The 20,653-nt window shown below is 38.7% G+C and overlaps 1 protein-coding gene across 8 annotated transcripts in view; it reads left to right on the forward strand.

Moving 5' to 3' along the window:
• The window catches only part of fam131bb (family with sequence similarity 131 member Bb), an 84,844-nt gene extending 74,247 nt beyond the window's left edge, over positions 1 to 10,597 (forward strand). For all 8 annotated transcript variants that reach the window (XM_057833843.1, XM_057833845.1, XM_057833846.1 and 5 more), the window contains 3 exons: positions 3,653 to 3,984; positions 5,985 to 6,251; positions 8,371 to 10,597. In XM_057833843.1, coding sequence (XP_057689826.1) covers positions 3,653 to 3,984; positions 5,985 to 6,251; positions 8,371 to 8,622 — 851 coding nt within the window. In that variant the 3' untranslated portion in view covers positions 8,623 to 10,597. The remainder of the gene's footprint in view (positions 1 to 3,652; positions 3,985 to 5,984; positions 6,252 to 8,370) is intronic.
• Positions 10,598 to 20,653: the final 10,056 nt, after the last annotated feature.

Below are 20,653 nucleotides of genomic sequence, written 5' to 3' on the forward strand. Positions count from 1 at the left end.
AGCACTTCAAATGTACTAATTATGATAAGTTTTAAACATGTTACTGTCCCACCCAATTATTTTTAAACAAGAGTAAAGTAGTAGAAAAATGCTTGGCTTTGTTAAATGTTTCATTGAGTGAGTCCACTCAAATTCGCTCAAGCTGCTCACTTACACACAGCGAATTTCCACAGCAAGTGTTTAACAAGTTAAACGATGATTGATGCATGCGGCGCTTTGAAGTTTGTGTCTCTGGCAACTCTTGATTAAAAAAAAAAAAAAAAAAAACTTGCAGTTTGTTAGTTTTTTGTTGTTTTCAGAGCTCCAGAGTGGCTAAGCCAACGCAAGTCAATAATCCCCTCCTAGCATGCCAATAAAACAACATATGCACACAGGAGGATCACCAATGATGCATGCAATCAATAGTGTTGGCTATGTTTTCAGGATAAAGTTATTCAAACTTACCATTGCATATCAATAACTGCAGTATGAACAGCAACATTAGTAATTCAGCTGCTTTGCAGAGAACAGGCTGCCTGGGCAAACAGAGCGGAGGGATATCAGATTGTTCCTTTCAGCGCTGATTTTTTTTTTTTTTTCGTTAATATGTTGAGTGCGACATTGTTTTGGTTGCATGGGATTTTTGAACATTGAGCTGCATTTTGAATTTATTTGACTATGTTAGATCTGTTAATACCACTTTTGGCATCCTTATGAAACACTAATACGGAATTTCTTTAACTCAACTCCACAGACTAATGAAACTAGGGATTTCCCGATCCAGGTTTTTGCACTTCCGCTCCGATACCGATATTGTTTTGTACTTCCGATCCGATACCGATACTGGCCGATACCGGGCTATCTGAGCATGTGTTAAAGTTTAAAGTTATTTAGCCTCCTTACTTGGTTGTCAGACTCATGTTGAAAAATGTTTTAGTACTCTTGATAACAACTAGCCAGCTGAATTAGGTGGATTTGAATAACACACAACGGTTGGTAACAAGTAACTGACCTGTTTATTCAGTGACAAACACAAAACATTATAAATAACAAATGGCATCGTCAGTCAGTAAAACGTGCAAATAATATTGTAAACTGTCTTAAAAAAGCAAAACACACAAACAACCTCAGTGGAAAATCCCACAAACCCCCCCAAGCTATTAGATGCTTTTAATGTTTCGTGCATTAGTTACAAAAATTGTATAAAAGGCCTCTCAGGTTTAAATAAACAACTATTTCAGTATCAAGTTAACATTTTCAAACAGTAAATAAAATACTCAAGTCCCCATTCTGTATCAGCAGCTTTAAACTACATTCAATTCATTTAATTTTGCGAATCAACTGTTAAAGTTGTTAAAATTGCTCCCGTTATTCCATAATTTCCCTTCTGTCTACTTTCAACATGTGAAAGTTTTAAAACTGTTTTAAAGATATATTCATGATTTTGCCGATTTGGGAGTATTTTAGATAAAAAGTTAATTAGGTTCGCTTGGAAGGTTCACAACAGCCTACTAGGGAAGTCTCCTGCTTTAAGATGGCGGCTGTTTACTAAAGCAACTAGTTTTCAATACTTCAATGTTGCTAACGCCGTCGAGTCTGTCATTTTGCATCTAGTTCTATATACATATGATATCTATTATCTACAGTAAAACGATGTTGACGTAGTTTGTAGCGGCTGTCAGCAGCAGTCAGGTATTCTTGTGTTTTTTATCCAGAGGCATGAGTTGAGCTAAAGCCTTGAGTTGAGCATTGGCATTACCCGGGTCTATGACAACAAGCATGATGTTTACTCTCGGGACGCAATGCGGTCCGTTTCTCATTGCATCCCGAAGACCGCGCTGTGTATTTGTTCCGCTTTACTTAACATATTTCAATAATCGGAATTTGGATGTTTGTGACTCGTTCTTGAATCTTCCACGGCCGAATCGCTCCAGGATGTAATGACGGCTGGGCATGTTGTACAATGGTTCTAAGTGTTGGATGGTGCGTCTTTACTCACAAGAGATAATGGCTCGTCATCCAGAATGAATTCTTCGGCAATGACTCTTGTTATTCCCTGGGCTTTGGGACTGTCGAGTGCCAGTTTGTCACGCATAGCAAAAGTTTCTGCCAGTGTTTGTTGCGTAGGACCTTTCTTTTTGTCATCGGTTTTCTTAACATACTTCTTATATTGTTTGTGGTGGTATTTCGCTAAATGCTTGATTAGGTTGGTTGTATTAAAACTTCTTACAGCTTTACCACCACGCTTGACTTTATTGTGGGATATGTGGCACTCTGCCTCCTCGTCTTTGTCGTACTTTAAGGTGAAATGATCCCACACAGCTGACATTTTTACCGATAAAGTCTCTCGGTAAATTGGGAGACGGTAATGTAAATATAGTGTGTTGAAGGTGTGCCGTAAAACGCGGACCGGAATTTAGAGAAACTGAAGCAAAAACTGGAATGGACTTTGTAAATCTGTGCACTGGAAAACCCGGACCGGACTTGCTGGATCGGAAGTCTGGATCGGAATTTTTCCGTGTTGGCCGATCCGATACCGATGCGCACTTTTTGGCCCATATCAGCATGTTCCGATCCGATCCAAATATCGGATCGGAACATCTCTAAATGAAACCCCCCTAAATCGAAGATTAAACCTAATGTCAAAAACCCTGAACTTCCACTTTAATGTTAATCAGCAACTCCAGTGGTTTGCCTGGCGAACAAAGAGCAGGGAGAAGGAGGGAGAGCGAGACTACGCGATCGGCTCAGGACAACTCTTCCGTCTTGTTTTTTTTTTTTAAATTGAAAAAAAAATCTGCGATGGACTGAGGGTATGAAGTTTGAAGCGCGAAGTAGCGAGGGATCACTGGACACATTAATTATTGTATAATTATTGTCACATTTTTTGCAACTGAAATAACATTTTTTTAGCTAGTTAAACAGGAGACAAAGGGCCACATCTGCCTATAGCTAGGTAAAATGAGTCATTTCCACGAAGGTCATTTCGTGTAGCTCGGTGACGCAAAATATTAAACATACTGAACAACAAAACAAGATGTAAGGGGAGCTGACTGGCTTAACAAGCATCATGCTCTACTCCCTCTAGGAGTGGTTAGGACGAAAACCTGTTTATTTCACGGATAGTTCTTTTGAGAGACATATCAGCGCATTTTTAAAAAATCTATTTTTGTTTTAACAAAATACCCCAACTTAAAAAAAAAAAATAAAAAATTGTTACAATATCTGAGTGGAGGCAATATTGTTGGGAAAGACCCAAGTTTTAGAGTATAATTTTAAGCTACGCTACCAATATCTGGTCTCATCTGAGAACTTTATTAAACCGCTCTGAAGGAAGACTCAAGTTCTACCACACTTTGTTCTTCCTCACTAAAATTGATCCTCCTCCAATATTCATGAACGGATCGGAATAAAATTTGGTAGGTATATTTCAGGAATCGATGCTCGGAGCCAGATTGTTAATTATTCTAGTTATCTAATTGTCTAATTAAATACATTCATCAATTCCAGACTTATTGTTGCCTTTAAGTTCCGATTTAGCCAGTAGTGGGCATGCTTTTCATGAGTCTGCCTGATGAGACGCTTAAGAAGCCGGGTGGTCGTAGTTCAAATTGAACTAGGTAAACTAAAGCGACAAACTTGACTCCTTTCTCCCATATGTCTTCTCCCGCAGACCAGATCTTGCATCATTCCTCCGCCGAGGTGTGGCCACATACTTACGTCTCCCAGGGCCACTACTGCCTCTCCTCCTCGGACGCTTGGGAGCCAATCAACAACGACGCGTCTGGCGTGGCGTCTCCTCCCGCCGGCTCCTACCTCGTGGGGACCGAAGGCTACGACGGGCAGGCGGCCGCTCACTTCTTGTCACAGCAGCAGCAACAGCAGCAGCAGCAGCAGCAACAGCAGTTTAATCTTCAGCAGCAGAGTCAACTTCAGCAGTTGCAGCAGATCCAGCAGATGCAGCACTATCAGCAGCAGCAACTCCTGCAGTATCAGCAGCAACAGGTCTTACTAAAACTTATTGATGAAGGCGTTTTTTTTTAAATTCTATGTCATCGTTTCATGCTTAAATTGTTCATAATATTGTTCGAGGTGTAAATGTAATTTTATTATTAAGCCAACTGCCAACATATGTTGCGAGAATGATAGAATCAATTGACTTCTGACTTTCCTTTTCATTTTTCAACTTTTAGGTCACTGTTCCTAATTGTTAGACTATAAGGCATAAGTTGTACCCACCAAATTTGACAAGAAAACAGTATTTTTTTTTTTTTTTCAAATATAAGCAGCACTGGTGTATAATACGCAGGAATATTCACACAAAGACACATTCAGCTAATTAGCCTAAAAAAAAAAAATCAACATATAAGTTGCAAGGTTCAAAGCAGGGGAAAACGGTAGCTGCTTTTAGTAAAAAAAATTGCGGCTTATAGTCAAAAATTTGCTGCACTTGAATTTATATTATTTCCTATGGGACGGTTGCTTTGGCTTTTGTATGATTTGGTTGCAATCAGCTTTCTGTCATTAAAATCAAAACAATGACCACTGTGCAGCATGCTATCGTATACTGTGAAGCAACAATGGGAAGACACCAAGTACAAATACACTCCCTGACAAAAGTCTTGTCGTTTATCCATTTTGTAGAAACAATTGCTAATAACCTGACTTTTAATTATTCAATTGGTTTTAGAAATGGCTCATGTGACTGTTTTCTGAGTGAATCTCGGATCCTTGCGGGCTCCAGTAGGTCTCCTGCAATATTTGCAGCGACTGTGGTGTAATTCAATGGAAGATTCGTCTGAAGAAACTGCCTATTGCCGCAAAACAGTGAAGTTTGGTGGTGGCAAAATCATGGTCTGAGGTTAGGGGTTAGGTGTGGGGTGTGCGAGAGATCTGCAGGGTGAAAGGCAACATAAATAGTCTGAAATATCAACAAATCTTAGCTGCCTCTTACATTCCTAACCATAAAAAGGAACAAATTCTGCGGCAGGATGGTTCTCCATCGCATATTTCAATCTCTACCTCAAAGTTCCTCAAGGCAAAGAAGATCAAAATCCTCCAGGACTGGCCAGCCCAGTCACCAGACATGAACATTATTGATAGGATGAAAGAGGAAGCATGGAAGACGAAACCCAAGAATGTTGATGAGGCATGCAAGACTGCTTTCTTTGATGTTCCTGATGACTTCATCAATGGATTGTATGAATCCTTGCCGAACCGCATGGATGCAGTCCTTCAAGCCCATGGAAGTTATACAAAATATTAAATTTGGATTTCACAGCACCACTACTTAATTCACTTATGTTATGTAACATATTTTTGTATTTGAAGTACATTTTTGTTTCAATTTTCACACTACTCTTTGTAGGTGACAAAACCTTTGTCTTGCCAAAATTTACCTTTATGTCTTTATTAAATGATAAATCTTTTTTCAGTGAAACAAATATATTTTTGTACATTCCACATTATTTGGGAGGGTCTTAGCTTTCATATGAGCCATTTCTGAAACCAATTGAATAATTAAAAGTCAGGTTATTAGCAATTGTTTCTACAAAATGGATAAGCGACAAGACTTTTGTTAGGGACTGTACTTCAATACTGTTCTGAATGTAAATGAGTTTCTCGCTATTCGCCGTCCATTCCATTTGAACTGCGAGGGTGACAGGCTAGCGAATCCATCCATCCATCCATCCATCCATCCATCCACCCACCACAATCAATGGTGGCCAATGAGTTACTTGACTCATTTCTGACAATGTAATACATTTACTCCTTTCATATATTTTAAAAATGGCTTGGGGCTGAACAAAAGCATTGTGCTCTACTTCGATTGCACAGGTTTTACATTGTTATGTACTGTGTGGCTTTCATTATCTTGTCTGCCAACACAATATGGGCTTTGTTGCATCTTCATCACCACCCACTTCCCTGTAAGATCCCTTTTTACACGCACCACAACACATCTTTCCCTGCTGTATTCTGATCCCAATCTCTTTACTTTCTAGTCATTGGAACACAGGCTCCACAGCGCCAACCACTCCTTACAAGCGACCCCCAACAGCACCATCCACAGCTTAGTCCACCAAGTGCACCCGCCCCTGGTGGATCTGTGGAACACGGGCCAGATGGAGGCCTATCAAGTAGAGGCGGGGGGCTACGTGGGCGCGACGGCCGCAGCGGAACCCGGCCTCTGCGTTCCCGCCGGAGACGAGCTGGTGGGGAATGAACACTCACCGCTGCTGGAGCAGCAGGAGGAAGAAGACGACGTTAAGGTGCGCTTACATCTGCCTATATACAACCCCCGGAAGAAATTATGGAATGGGGGATGTTCACTCAGTTGTTTAAGAGATCCCTGATATGACCCAAAACTAAAGTCATTTAAATTGCCAATTTTCAGGCTTTAGGACACGATAAAACAAGGTTTTCCAAACTTTATTCTCCAAGGTCTGTTTTTTTCATGTGTGTTAACTCATTGGTTACTACTGATGGTGTTAGACGTCCAATCCATTTTGACTGGGATGGCAAGCAGCAATGGAATGAGCCATGATTCAGGTTACTCAACTTGGTCCAACAGCTTACCGAAGTGTGATTACTCCTTGTTAATTGCAGACTAACAAGATGATGAATCTGATGCAGGTGTTAGTTTTGGGAATTAAATTTCACAGGTTTATTCAATCATTTTTCCATTTTTTTCCCCCCAAGAATTGGGCAATTCCCTTTTTCGCCCCTCTGCATGATCTCAAAAAAAAAATTTTTTTTAAAAATCAATTTTTCTAGATTTCTTCTATTATAGATGTGTCCAACGACGGCTCGTGGGCCAACAGTGTTCCACTGCCCAATTTTTATTTGTCCACATAAGCTTTAAATTCCAGCCTATATTCTGTTGCACTTCTCAGCTTTAACACTAAATGGAGCTCGTCACTTCAAGGGAACCTCGGCCTTAAAGACTTGTAGACTCCGATAAGCCACAATTGTTCGCTTTTACTAAAATATGTTATTAGAAGCACATAAAATTTTCCCATTGAGTTAAAAATCTATATTTAGTACATGTTTTGACCTAGGAAGTCGCCATGTTTTATGCGCGCAATGGACGCTCGTGGTGATGAGTGTTGAGTTTGTCACGGTCACTAGATGAACAGTACCGGTGTTCTGCAATTCCTTCCTACGCGGCGAGACATCCAACACATGCGCACATTGGTTAACTCATTCACTCCCAGCCATTTTCACAGGAGCAAGGCCCTTCGCTCCCGGCCGTTTTACTAGATTTTGACTGATTTTGCAAGGCCCACTGAAAATTCTGTTCTATTGCTATATAAAGAGAACCCATCAAAAGAAAGATTAAACTCTCTTCTTTCAGCAGGAAAAAAAGTAAGTTCATATCTTTTTCAATTCTTTAGAAATGAGCATTAGAAAATAGCTTAGTTTGAGCAATTTTCCAATTTCTGATGAAAAAACAGAGAAATTGAACTTTTTGTGAAAGCATACATTTCAAACATAACTGACTTTATCACAGCTATTTTTTTTTTCCCTTTAGTTACATCCCAAACATCTGAATGTTTTCCTTTTACAAAATAACATAAACAACAAGACAAATAGAGGTTTTGATAGCAACGTAACAATTTATTTACACATAACTAACTGAGAAATGACGCTGTTGTCGCCGCGACAGCCAGGTAAACTTTTCCCTCATCGCCGCCTGTCTCATAAAAAGTTTTTTGAGTCTCTGCGGGGTCTGCTCGGCGAGCAGCACAGACTCAACGGCATCGTCCGCTGCACTGGTGGTCCTGGTCGTTCTGCTCGGTCGTCCAGTGCCTTGCATCCCGGGCGTCCTCTAGGTTGTTCTTCATTCGGTCGTCTTCCGCCGGCGCCCGGCCGTGTGGCTCGGCCATTCGTTGCCGTTGAATCAGGTTGCGGGTCTTACCAAATGCGCTACTGCCATCCAGTGGCCAGTTTTATCGCTTTAAAATGGATTTTCAGCTTTGTGGTTTGGAGCTAAATTGAATCAGAACCCAGAGATGTTTAGTTAAAGCAGACACTGTATTTTCATTTGTGTGATTTTGACAAAGATTAGATCACATTTGTTGGTGATTTTATGCAGAAATGTGAGAAATTCCAAAAAGGTTCGGATACTTTTTCATACCACTGTATTTAAATGGGAAGACTGCCATTCGGTTTCACTGCCATTGATGGCGATAGATGTCCAATCCATTTTGCCTGTCAATGGCAGCTAATGAGTTAAGACGTAAAAATACATTTTATAAAGAAGAAGGGTTTGGACATAGTTGCAATAAAACAACTGAGTGAGTCGGGGATTCAATCATTTTTGCAACAAGTTGTACCACCCTCTTCATCCAACCATTCATTCCCTCATCTGTCTGCCTTTCCATCAAGGAAGGAGAGATGACACTGTGTATGGAGCCCGAGTCGTCCACATTGACTCCGCCCACGCTCCCGGGGGATGCCTCGGGCGGTAGTAGTCCTGGGCAACCGCCGGCCTCGCCGATGGGCGAGCAGAGGCCCTGCGACGCCGCGCCGGCCGGCCTCGCTCACACGCTACAGGAGGAGGAGGAGGAAGAGGAGGATGACGAAGAGCCCGCCGGCCAACAGGAAGAGGGACCGACCGCTTCCATGGCAACCAACTGACTCCCCGGCTGTCACGTGACTCCTCTATACAAACTGACCAGGAGTCAGCCGTAGTAATACAATATCTATCTATTATTCTGTTGCTTTTCAGGTATCAGAAAAAAAACTTTTTTTTGCGGGCGTGATGATGGATTCTTTGGAAAATCGAGGAGACCTGATGCAACAAACTTTGTAAGCCTTACATCCCAAAGGTAAACACGTGACGAGAGGATGAGCTACACGGACAATACCATCAGGGATCAGGAGGGAGGGGGAGGCAGTGCGGTGGCGGATACATGCATGCGACCCCATCATTCTATAATGAAAATCTAACATATTCAAACAATATAATAGGAATAATTTTGTAATAAAGTGGGAAGAGAGCGAAAAAAAAAACATTTAAATGTATGATATAAACAATTTCCTTCTTTGGAGGAGGAGAGAAGAGGAGGAGGGGAGCGACTTTGTTTACATGTTCCCCTTCGTACATCCTCATGAATTAAAGAAACCGCCCCATGACAAAAACTTTTGCTGACAAATACACAATAACACTGCACAGATAAGGATTGTACTGTAAAGATAAGTGTGCTTCCTACTCTGTCTCACTGTATGCATGTTCCTATGGAGTTCCTGTACTATACAGCACTGTATAGACTTTGCACTGAACCATAGTCGGGGGTGGAGGATTTTAAGTGGGCTTGTAGCGGTAGGGAATTGTGAAGGGTTAAAAAAAAACAAAAAAATTGAAAAAAAAATGACAGAGCCGTCTTTTTTTGCACTGATGCAATCCAACCTATTGGAGGTTGCCTTCTGGACTGTTGATGTTGGCCGAGTCCCGCTCTTGAAAGCTTTCAGCAACCAAAACGCAGCCACTTGACAACGCCAACCCTCACATAATAATAATGATGATGATGATTACTATTTGAATGTACTGGCTTGAAACAGAAGACTTTTTGAGGGATTTGTGTGCTGTGGTGGAATTCACTGTTGGCTCATCTGCATCACTACTACACTAATACATACAGTCAGGTCCAGAAGTATGTGGTCAATGAGTTTGTTTGTTTTTAATGATTTTGCCTTTTTACACCACCACATTGTTTTTGGTGAAGGCTTTCATTAGGTGGCTTTACAATAATGAGGCATTTATTGCAGAATGTCTCTATAGAAGCTGAAAAGTATTTTCACATTGTCAAATGTTAATACTAGGGATGTCCTGATCGCTCATTTTTGCACCCGACTCCTAGTCACCTGATGTTGAGAATCTTCCGATAATAAATGCTTCATTGAGTGAGTCCACTCGAGCTTTGATGCTCACGTCGCTGAGAATAGCCTCTCACTTACACATGGCGGAAAACACTCAGGTGACTTGAAGTTCCGCTCTAAGACCCCCAATTTGGCCAAATTTCAAAATTGTCCGATATGCATGTCTGATACATCATTGGAAAGCTTGAAATCTCAATTTTCCGGGGGAGGAAAACATTTGAACAGGGGGGGATTTACAATTTTTTTTTTTTTTTTTAATTAAACAGCAAAACCTTATCTGGAGAAGAGAGCATGAAAGAGCAGAATTACAGACACCATGACTTTAACGAGATATCATCGCGTACTTACCTTGTTTCGATCCAAAAAAACATGTAGCATGTATCACCGAGTGTCAAGACACAGCTCGAATGGTCACAGCTGGATTTTGGGGGGGATTTTATGGGTGAAACATGGTAATTTAACAAGGATCGGGATGCAGAAATCGCAGACATCAAGGAGTGGTCGAGATTTTCTTTTTCATATATTTACCATTTTTTCTAAATTTTTCTTTGTTTGGATCGATTATTTATCATCTAACATATAGGAGAAGATGCGACTGTAACAAAAAAATACAATTAAGTGAAAGTTATGAGGTAGATATCTTTTTTACAGACGCCATTTTTTTCATAGTGACGTCATTTGTTAACAAATTACAAATATGCGAGTGAATAATTAAAAAAATTTTTTTTTTTTTTTTAAACAAAATATGAGACATCAATTAATGATTCGAAGCTAAAAATGACATTTTGAATAATAAATATAATTAATTACCTACGTTTTATGGCTGGGTTGAAACAAAAGCGGTTGCGCGACGTCTGGAAACGGGGGTTTCCAGGGTAAAACGGACAAATTAAAAATAGTTCGGGGGCTTAATGCGCCATGAATCTGCTATGGCAGCATATAGACATATTGTTGTATCAAACACAATAGTTCTTTTGGCTAAAATACAGCAGATTCTTTTAAAGAGGAGTGCAAGAGCAGAAACTGCTTTTTCAGTCTTGTCTGTGTTTTCCGCCACAACGAGTTGCCAAAGCATACTTATAACTGGGCTTCAAATTTAACAATGATTGACACATTTATGGCTTTGATCGTAGAGCTACCAAGCTTCTCTGGCGAGATCAAAGCTACAAACCTGTCAATCATTGTTAACTTTAAGTACTAAACGCAAGCTGCACTGAAGAGTTTGGCCACACTGCTTAGCACGAAGGAGGTTGCGACACTGTACAAGCATGAAGAAGAAATAGATATCTGATCCTTTTCACCCAATTCTGGTCCTCTGGAAAATAGCCCGATATCTGATCACATGATTGGATCAGGACATCCCTAGTTAATACAGTGCTCCCTCGTTACATGGCAGTTCATTGTTTGTACGTTCACTATGTCAAAACACGCAAGTCGTGTTACACCGGGGTACGTAATTTTAATTGAGTTAAAAAGGAAGACAACACGTACTGATATATTAATGGCGTCACGAAGAAGGGCCGGCAATTTGGGATACTCACATTTGATTGGCTAAAACAGTATCAGTGTTGATAAAATAGCTGCCACCACGTACAACGGCCACTCTCTGGAATTACTGGCGTTTTTCTCCACTATTACACTTAAGAAAAATGAAATTCTGTGTATTTTTCAATTCATTACACAAGATTCCTTCCGCTAGGATGCACATGATAAAGCTGTTGTTTTCTCTTTATGATAAAAATCGATAATTATAGGTTTTTTTGGAGTGATCAGCTTGAGGACTATCGTGTATGAAGTTTCTTTAATAGTCAGCCATTAAATTTGACTAGATGGACGTTAAAATGAGCATGGGAAAAAACGACGTGCGAGAAAAAAACTGCAATGAAAATCTCAGATAATTTAGGGGGGGCAAATAGTTCATTTTTTCGCCTATATTTTTTAACTATTTAATTTAATTAAAAACCCCTTTTTGGACGGGAGAGTAACCCATAGAAAAAGCCTGATGTTCATTCTAAAACATTTTTGGAATTTTTACATGTCAATATTAATTTTGATTAGGGCTGCATCTATCGATTATTTTAGTAGTTGATTAATCGATGAACTGGTTAATTCGAGTAATAGGATAAGGGACATAAAAAATTCAAATACCTGCGCTGAGCCTCAAACAGTATAAAAATAAATAAATAAATAAATGAGGATCTAAGTACAACAAAAGAACAATTGGCTAACTATACAGCAAAAGTGGGCTAGCTTAAATGCTATAAAATGAAAACTTTTTAATTTTTATTTTTTACAAATCTATTAACAAATATTTCAAACACATATCCCCACAAAAAACGGCTAAATATACCTATAAACTAAATTACGAATGCATTATAGAAACATAAACTCAGACAAAAACTAAGCTTATGTTGGTCTTAACAGGGAGCAGATGGATTCAGTCATGTAAAATGTGTTTTAGTGGTACCTCTACATACAAAGTTAATACGTTCCAGGACCTTGTATGGAGGTAGATTTGTGTTTTTATTATTCAATTAAAAAAAAAAAGTTGCTTCAATCAAAATACAGTATATATTTTCTATCAAAGAAAAAGTCAATCCAAAAAAATGTGTTTGAATGCAAAAATAAATTAGAAAAACTCAAAAAAATGTATTTGAAAACTTTTTCTTTGATTGGGAATTTTTTTGTTTATTGATTTAACTCGTTTTCTTTTTTTTTTTTTTTTTAATTGAAACAACTTTTTTTTTATTGAAGTTGTGTAGTTTTGCATTTGGACCACATTTTGGCTAGGACATTTGTATCTTTATTATTCAATCAAAAAATAGGTTGCTTCAAACAAAAAATATATATATTTCAAAAGAAAAATCCCTTCGATCAAAAATGTTTAAAAAGTCAATCATAGAAAAAAAGTTTTTGAATGCGAAAAAAATATTTGAGACTCCGAAATTTGCATTGGAACACTTAATTTTTCATTGAAACTGTTTTCTTTGATTGAAGCAATCCTTTTTATGTTTGGGCCATATTATGGGCAGGACATTTGTGTCTAAATCATTCAATCCCAATAAAAGTTGCTTCAATCAAAAAAATATTTTTAATCAAAGAAAAAAAATCATTAGCGAAAATATTTTTTGAATTTTTTTTTTTTTTTTTGAAATATATATATTTTTTATTGAAGTGTCACTTTTTTGGAAAAACAAAAAATTTTAAACTCATTTTTTTAAAGTGGAAAAAGTTTAGAACGCACTTTTTTTGAAGTGGAAAAAGTTTTGAAGGCAATTTTTTTCGATTGAATCATTTTGACACAACTTCGCCGCTACTTCTGACATGTATGAGTGACTTTGACGTTTGACTTTTAATTGTTTTTCGATCGTTAATGTTAGTTAAAAGTCTTTTTTGGGGAACCGACCAGTTAAAAAAAAGGCTTGCTTTCTCTGTTGCCCTGTTTTCACTAATTTTCAGACTTGTTTGGGGGAGAAAAAAAACCCTCCTCCATTTTCAGTGGACTTCAACCATTCATAAATCTTTGCCATTTGTGGTCTTTCTGTGTGTGTGAGCCGAAAAGTTTGTACAAAATTGTGTTCAACAAGTTTTTTAATAAGTGTGAGCATGTCGTTTCGGACTATAAGCCGCAACTTTTTCCCCCTCATTTTGAATCCTGCGGCTAATAGTCCAGTGCGGCTACTTTGTTGATTTATTTGGGTTAATAGGTAACACTTTATTTGACAGCGGCATTATAAAACCGCCATTATTATGACCTGACATTATCATGGTCATTAATGAATGCTTAGACATTTGTCATTAAGTGTTATCCGGCAAAATATTTCAGCAACTCGATTTATGTCCAGCTCGGATCTTTTACATCCATTCAAAAGGGAGCTCATTTGCCGGATGACACAAAAACAAATCTGTAATAAGCATTAATTAATGCTCATGGCAGTGCCATGTCATAATTATGATGGTCTTGTGACAGTCTTATGGTGCCACCGTTAAATAAAGTGTTACCAAATTCCATAACTAGCAATTAATGAAACAACTAGAACAGTAACTGAAGAAATAATTAGCAAAGAGCATGATTTTTTATTTCTTATTCACATCTGTAACGCTGCAATGCATACTAGGAGGCAAGCGGTTCAGAAGAGGAATGAATATAAAAGTTTAATTACATTTAAAAAAAAAAAAAAAAATCTGGAAAAAATGGTTAATTTAGTACATGTTTGACGACAACGGTGTTGACAGCAGGTGGCAGCAGAGACTGCCTCCCCAAGATCAGTGGCCAAATGAAGCCTCTTGAAGCAATGATGCTTTGCAGCCAATTGGTTCAAAGCTTAATGGTTGATCTTTTTTTTTTTTTATGACAGTCATATGATGCCACTGTCAAATAAAGTGTTGTCCGTTGATATCTTTTGGTGTAAATATTCCATAATACAGTGATGACAGCTGCGGCTTATAGTCCAGTGCAGCGTACAGTGGGGCAAATAAGTATTTAGTCAACCACTAACTGTGCAAGTTCTCCCACTTGAAAATATTAGAGAGGCCTGTAATTGTCAACATGGGTAAACCTCACCGATGACAGACAGAATGTGGAAAACAAAAACAGAAAATCACATCGTTTGATTTTTAAAGAATTTATTTGCAAATCATGGTGGAAAATAAGTATTTGGTTAATACCAAGTTCATCTCAATACTTTGTTATGTACCCTTTGTTGGCAATAACGGAGGCCAAACGTTTTCTGTAACTCTTCACAAGCTTTTCACCCACTGTTGCTGGTATTTTGGCGCATTCCTCCATGCAGATCTCCTATAGAGTAGTGATGTTTTCAGGCTGTCGTTGGGCAACACGGACTTTCAACTCCCTCCACAGATTTTCTATGGGGTTGAGATCTGGAGACTGGCTAGGCCACTCCAGGACCTTGAAATGCTTCTTACGAAGCCACTCCTTTGCTGCCCTGGTTGTGTGTTTGGGATCATTGTCATGCTGAAAGACCCAGTCACGTCTCATCATCAATGCCCTTGCTGATGGAAGGAGATTTTCACTCAAAATCGCTTGATACATGGCCCCATTAATTCTTTCCTTTACACAGATCAGTTGTCCTGGTCCCTTTGCAGAAAAACAGCCCCAAAGCATGATGTTTCCACCCCCATTTTTCACAGTGGGTATGGTGCTCTCCGGATGCAATTTGGTATTCTTTCTCCTCCAAACACGAGAACCTGTGTTTCTACCAAAAAGTTCTATTTTGGTTTCATCTGACCATAACACATTCACCCAGTCCTATTCTGGATCCTCCAAATGCTCTCTAGATGGGCCTGAACGTGTACTTTCTTCAGCAGGGGGACATGTCTGGCAGTGCAGGATTTGAGTCCCTAGCGGCGCATTGTGTTACTGATGGTAGCCTTTGTTACTGTGGTCCCAGCTCTCTGTAGGTCATTCACTAGGTCCCCTCGTTTGGTTCTGGGATTTTTCTAATAATTGCTCCCACAGTTGATTTCTTTACACCAAGCATTTTCCCAGCCTGGCACAGGTCTACAATTTTGTCTCTGGTGTCCTTCGACAGCTCTTTTGTCTTGGCTATAGTGGAGTTTGGAGTGTGACTGATTGTGGACAGGTGTCTTTTATGCCGAAAATGAGTTAAGACAGGTGCCATTAATACAGGCAACGAGTGGAGCCTCGTTAGAAGAAGTTAGACCTCTCTAACAGCCAGAAATCGTGCTTGTTTGTTGGTGACCAAATACTTATTTTCCACTCTAATTTGGAAATAAATTCTTTAAGAATCAAACAATGTGATTTTCTGTTTTTTTCCACATTCTGTCTCTCATAGTTGAGGTTTACCCATGTTCACAATTACAGGCCTCTCTAATCTGTTCAAGTAGGAGAACTTGCACAATTGTTGGCTAAATATTCATTTGCCCCTCTGTATCTACGAACAAATGCAGTTTTCGTGTCAAATTTGGTGGCTTATAGTCCATGCGCCTTATAGTGCAAAAATTACGGTATATATTTATTTTTACTGTGGTGGTGTATAAAGCCAAACATCATAAAAATGCTTCTGGACCTAAAAAACACATGAATATCCAAATTGTAACCAGCAATAGGCAGGCACAAGGCTGGCTTGCCAGTGTCAGCTCATGTTATATAGATGTAAATAATACAGAAAAGAAAAAAAAAAAATACTTTAGACTCACAAATTTCTCGTTCAGTATCATTTTTTTTTTTAGTTCACATTAGCTGCATTATTAATTGAGTTGCATTAGACGAATGCGTGCTGCTCAACAGCCAATCAGGGAACAGAAGAGGCGGAGCTAAAGGCGTCTTCCTTGCTCGTGTATGATTAATGTGAGGTGCTTGCTCGTGTGTTGACATACCGTATTGGCTCGAATATAAGACGGTGTTTTTTGCATTGAAATAAGGCTGAAAAAGAGGGGGTCGTGTTGTATTCGCAGTCTAGACATTATACCCATTCACGACGCTAGATGGCACCAGATTTCATTGAAGCAATGTTCTGTCATGACATATCTCAGCTACTCTCAAGTTTAACCAGTTTGCATTATTTTATTGCAATTTTTTTTCCTTATTCAGATTTGTTTCAAGACTAGCTACAGTTAGACTTCACTTTGATGGTTAATGGGAGTTATTGCAATTTTGTTGTTTTATCACAATAGATTGGTTTATTTACATTTCAAAAACCAGAAGCCATTCATTTACGAATGTGATGGCACTTTAGTTTACATATTTAAATGTTCAACGTTTAAACTGTTTAAACTGTCTTTCCTATATACAGTATTATATATCCCCTGGTTGTCCTACGTCTTTGACTATTCTTTGGGGTAATTTATATTTTGTGTAGCGGTCGCAAATGCTACTCAGTGACAGCCAACGAAAACTTTTAATTTTTTCATTGATAACAAATCTTAATTCTATAATTTATTTACACTTCCTCCATACTAAAGTTTTTTTTTTTTTTTTTTTTACAACAGAAAAGGCAACAGTGGCAGTCAGATAGCCTACCATTTTAAATCTTTCCAGGTCATTCATTGTCAGACAGAAGCAGCGCGGCACAACGTCACGCTAAAAAATAAGTCGAATACTTTAGTCGAAAATATTGCTAATGGTAAATTCCACTAGTGTTTATTTGCATAGCTGTCAAGTTGTACGGTTTCGGCGTAATTTGTACAAGTGAGAACTGATGTTTAAATGTGTAGGCCGTACATTCAAAATCTGTACGTTTTCGTGCATTACATTTTTTTTCTCCGTTCGGATTTTGTCACCGTTTCGGCAACGAGACAATGTGCGTTACTATGCGTTACTAAGTTGGTTGAATGACGTGAGAAAAGTCAGAGACACGGAGAGAGAAGAATTTTTGTTGTGACGCTGTAGCAAACACGATGCTAGGCTAGGCTCACAATGTTCTGTCATGACAGATCTCATCTACTCTCAAGTTTAACCCGTTTGCATTATTTTATTGCATTTGTTTTTTCTCCTTATTCAGATTTGTTTCAAGAATACAGTTACAGTTAAGACTTCACTTTGAGGGTTAATGGGAGTTATTACAATTTTGTTGTTTTATCACAATTGATTGGTTTATTTACATTTCAAAAACCAGAAGCTATTCATTTACGAATGTGATTGCACTTTAGTTTACATATTTAAATGTTCAGATATTCAGATTTGAATGAGGCAAAATAACATGCTTTTCTCTCAAATATATTGTTATAATCATTTGTTTCTGATGTACTGTAATTATTTTCTTTATAAAAATCTTCTTTCAAACGTCTCATAATCAGGGCTGCCTTATATTCGGGCCAATACGGTATTTGCATTTATTTGTTTGCTTTCAATCACTAATTGAATGATTATTTTTAGCGCCATTGACGGAGATAGGCGTCCAGTTCATTTGAAGTGGGAGGGTGGCAGCGAATGAACGAACGTTCATTCGCTGCCACCCTCACAGTTCAAATGGATTGGACGTCCACGGCAGTCAATTCCAGTCATTTCCTGCTAGCAAAGGAGCAAATGGAAAGTTAAAAGTGTGTTTTTGTTTTTTTTTGTGTGAGAAACTTTTAAGACACAGTATGTATACTGTACATATACATATATATAAATACAAAACAGCAATTTACTGACTTGAATGAATTGATGTATTGATGGCTTCTTTATGCAATGTTGGGACAATGTTTATTTTTCTACTTGAAATCCCTGAAGCTAGAATAGGTGTCACCGTTGTAAAGCAGTGGGGGAAGGAAACAACGTGGCGAGGGGATTCAAAGTTTTGGCAAAATTTGAGCCTTTTTCAGCAAGAAAGAACAGAATGTCTTTACACAATGGCACTTATTCATTTATTTATTGAGCAATTAGGGATATAGCTTGTACAGAACTATTGGTTTTATGCGATCCTTCTATGTTTCCGTAAGGGTCGCCTTGTTTATTAGATGCTGCTTTAGTTCAATACAGGCACATGGATGAGAGGGAGAAGCTTAATTCCTGAATTTCTTGCTTTTATTTTGTTAATCCAAATCTCAATGAATGAATAAATAAGAAGCCACATTTCTTTCAGTGGATGTAAAAGGCTTTAAGGACCACATCTGTCGCTTTCTGTCCTTTTGTATGAGTCCGAACCCGCTCGATTCGCTTCCTCTGTATGTGTCGTGTGTATTTCTCTGTGTGTATGTGTTGTCATGTTGGAAGAATCACTGCCTGGTTAAAACAATAGAAAAAAAACTCGGAAATACTTTGAACCAAAGGATAATGAGGCAATGGTCAACGTGGATTATTTGGAGGAATCGCAAAAATCTGCTTCTGTGTAACAGTGTGTATAGAAATTGGCACTTACGCATGCTTGATGGACCTTTTTTCCCCCCTTCTTTCTTGTCTTCATTTCTTTGTTTCTCATTCTCCTACTCTTCTCCTCTCTCCCGCACGACCGGACCTCTTCCCGCCACTCCGACTCCTTTTCTCGTCTCCTCCTATGGAGCAAATAAACAGAGATACCAAAAGTGTCTTGCATGTGTTTATGTGTACTTTTTCTTCAATAGTTTAAAGTGCCTGTGACACCAAAAAACATGTTTACAGTGGGGCAAATAAGTATTTAGTCAACCGCTAATTGTGCAAGTTCTCCCACTTGAAAATATTAGAGAGACCTGTAATGGCGTACCGCAAGCAACACGTCACTTCCCCTCATTAATATTCATGACATTAGCTACTGTTGCTAAGTAAGGACAAGCCACCGTTTGTCCCTAATAGGAAATGAATGGAAATCGTGTACGAAGGAGATGTTTATAGAGCCAAACCTACCAATTCTCTCCGAAAATGATGTGCATGGTGCCACATTGACTGGCAAAGATGTGGAAGATCATAAAAATGTTCAGCTAAAGAAATGGCTTTAGTGTCGAAGGCTGAAAAAGACGAAAAAAACGAGCCGAACTAAGCATAGCTTTAGCTTTTTTATCGACGCGACTGACAATGACATTCTCCTGTTTCAACATGCTACCTTTTACCGTCAGCCCTGTCTTTCTTATATATCCTCTGGTTGTCGTACGTCTCTTACCGTTCTTGGGTGTAATTTAGTTAGCTTTGTGTAGCGATCGCAAATGCTACTCAGTGACAGCCAACGAACACTTTTAATTTTTTCATTGATAACACATCTTAATTCTAGAATTTATCTACACTTCCCCCTTACTAAAGTTGTTTATTTATTTATATATATATATATATATATATACACATATATATATAAAACAGAAACGGTAACAGTGGCAGTCAGATACCATTGTAATTCTTTTCAGGTCATTCATTGTCACACAGAAGCAGTACGGCACAACGTTACGCTAAAAAAAAAAAAGTTTAAAAATATAAAAATGGCTTACCTCTTTGTCCTCTGAAAGACCATGCCAACCCAACATAATGTTTACTGCATATGAAACGTGAATGGATTCGCCGAGCTAGTGTTAAAGTCCGCGCAAGTTGATTCGGTCTTCACATTTTTTCCTCCCGAGTTTTTGGTTTCCGGAAACGTATGAAGAAAACATCCTTCATGGTTGTAATGTCTAGAGTCGTTTCTACAAGTTCCAAAAAAGCAATGCGTGATCGGCATGTTCGTTTTTGAAAGATTACCGGCGAAAAGTAGCACTAATTGCGTTGTTTCTATGCGAGGGCGTGTCTATAATGTCCCACTTCGGCTTTACTTCTGCTTTACGATGCGATGTCACATTCTAAAAATAGCCTGCGTGCTACCGCCATTGTTAAACCTCAACCATGAGAGACAGAATGTGAAAAAACAACAACAGAAAATCACATTGTTTGATTTTTAAATAATTTATTTGCAAATCATGGTGAAAAATAAGTATTTGGCCAATACCAAAAGTTCATCTCAATACTTTGTTATGTACCCTTTATTGGCAATAACGGAGGCAGAACGTTTTCTGTAACTCTTCAAAAGCTTTTCACACAATGTTGCTGGTATTCTGGCCCATTCCTCCATGCAGATCTCCTCTAGAATAGTGATGTTTTGGGGCTGTCATTGGGCAACACGGACTTTCAACTCCCTCCACAGATTTTTTATGGGGTTGAGACCTGGAGACTGGCTAGGCCACTCCAGGACCTTGAAATGCTTCTTACTAAGCCACTCCTTTGTTGCCCTGGCTGTGTGTTTGGGATCATTGTCATGCTGAAAGACCCAGCCACGTCTCATCTTCAATGCCCTTGCTGATGGAAGGAGATTTTCACTCAAAATCTCTCGATACATGGCCCCATTCATTCTTTCCTTACACAGATCAGTCGTCCTGGTCCCTTTGCAGA

This window comes from Corythoichthys intestinalis, chromosome 4 (genome assembly GCF_030265065.1).
Source record: "Corythoichthys intestinalis isolate RoL2023-P3 chromosome 4, ASM3026506v1, whole genome shotgun sequence".
In the NCBI taxonomy this organism is placed as follows: domain Eukaryota; kingdom Metazoa; phylum Chordata; class Actinopteri; order Syngnathiformes; family Syngnathidae; genus Corythoichthys; species Corythoichthys intestinalis.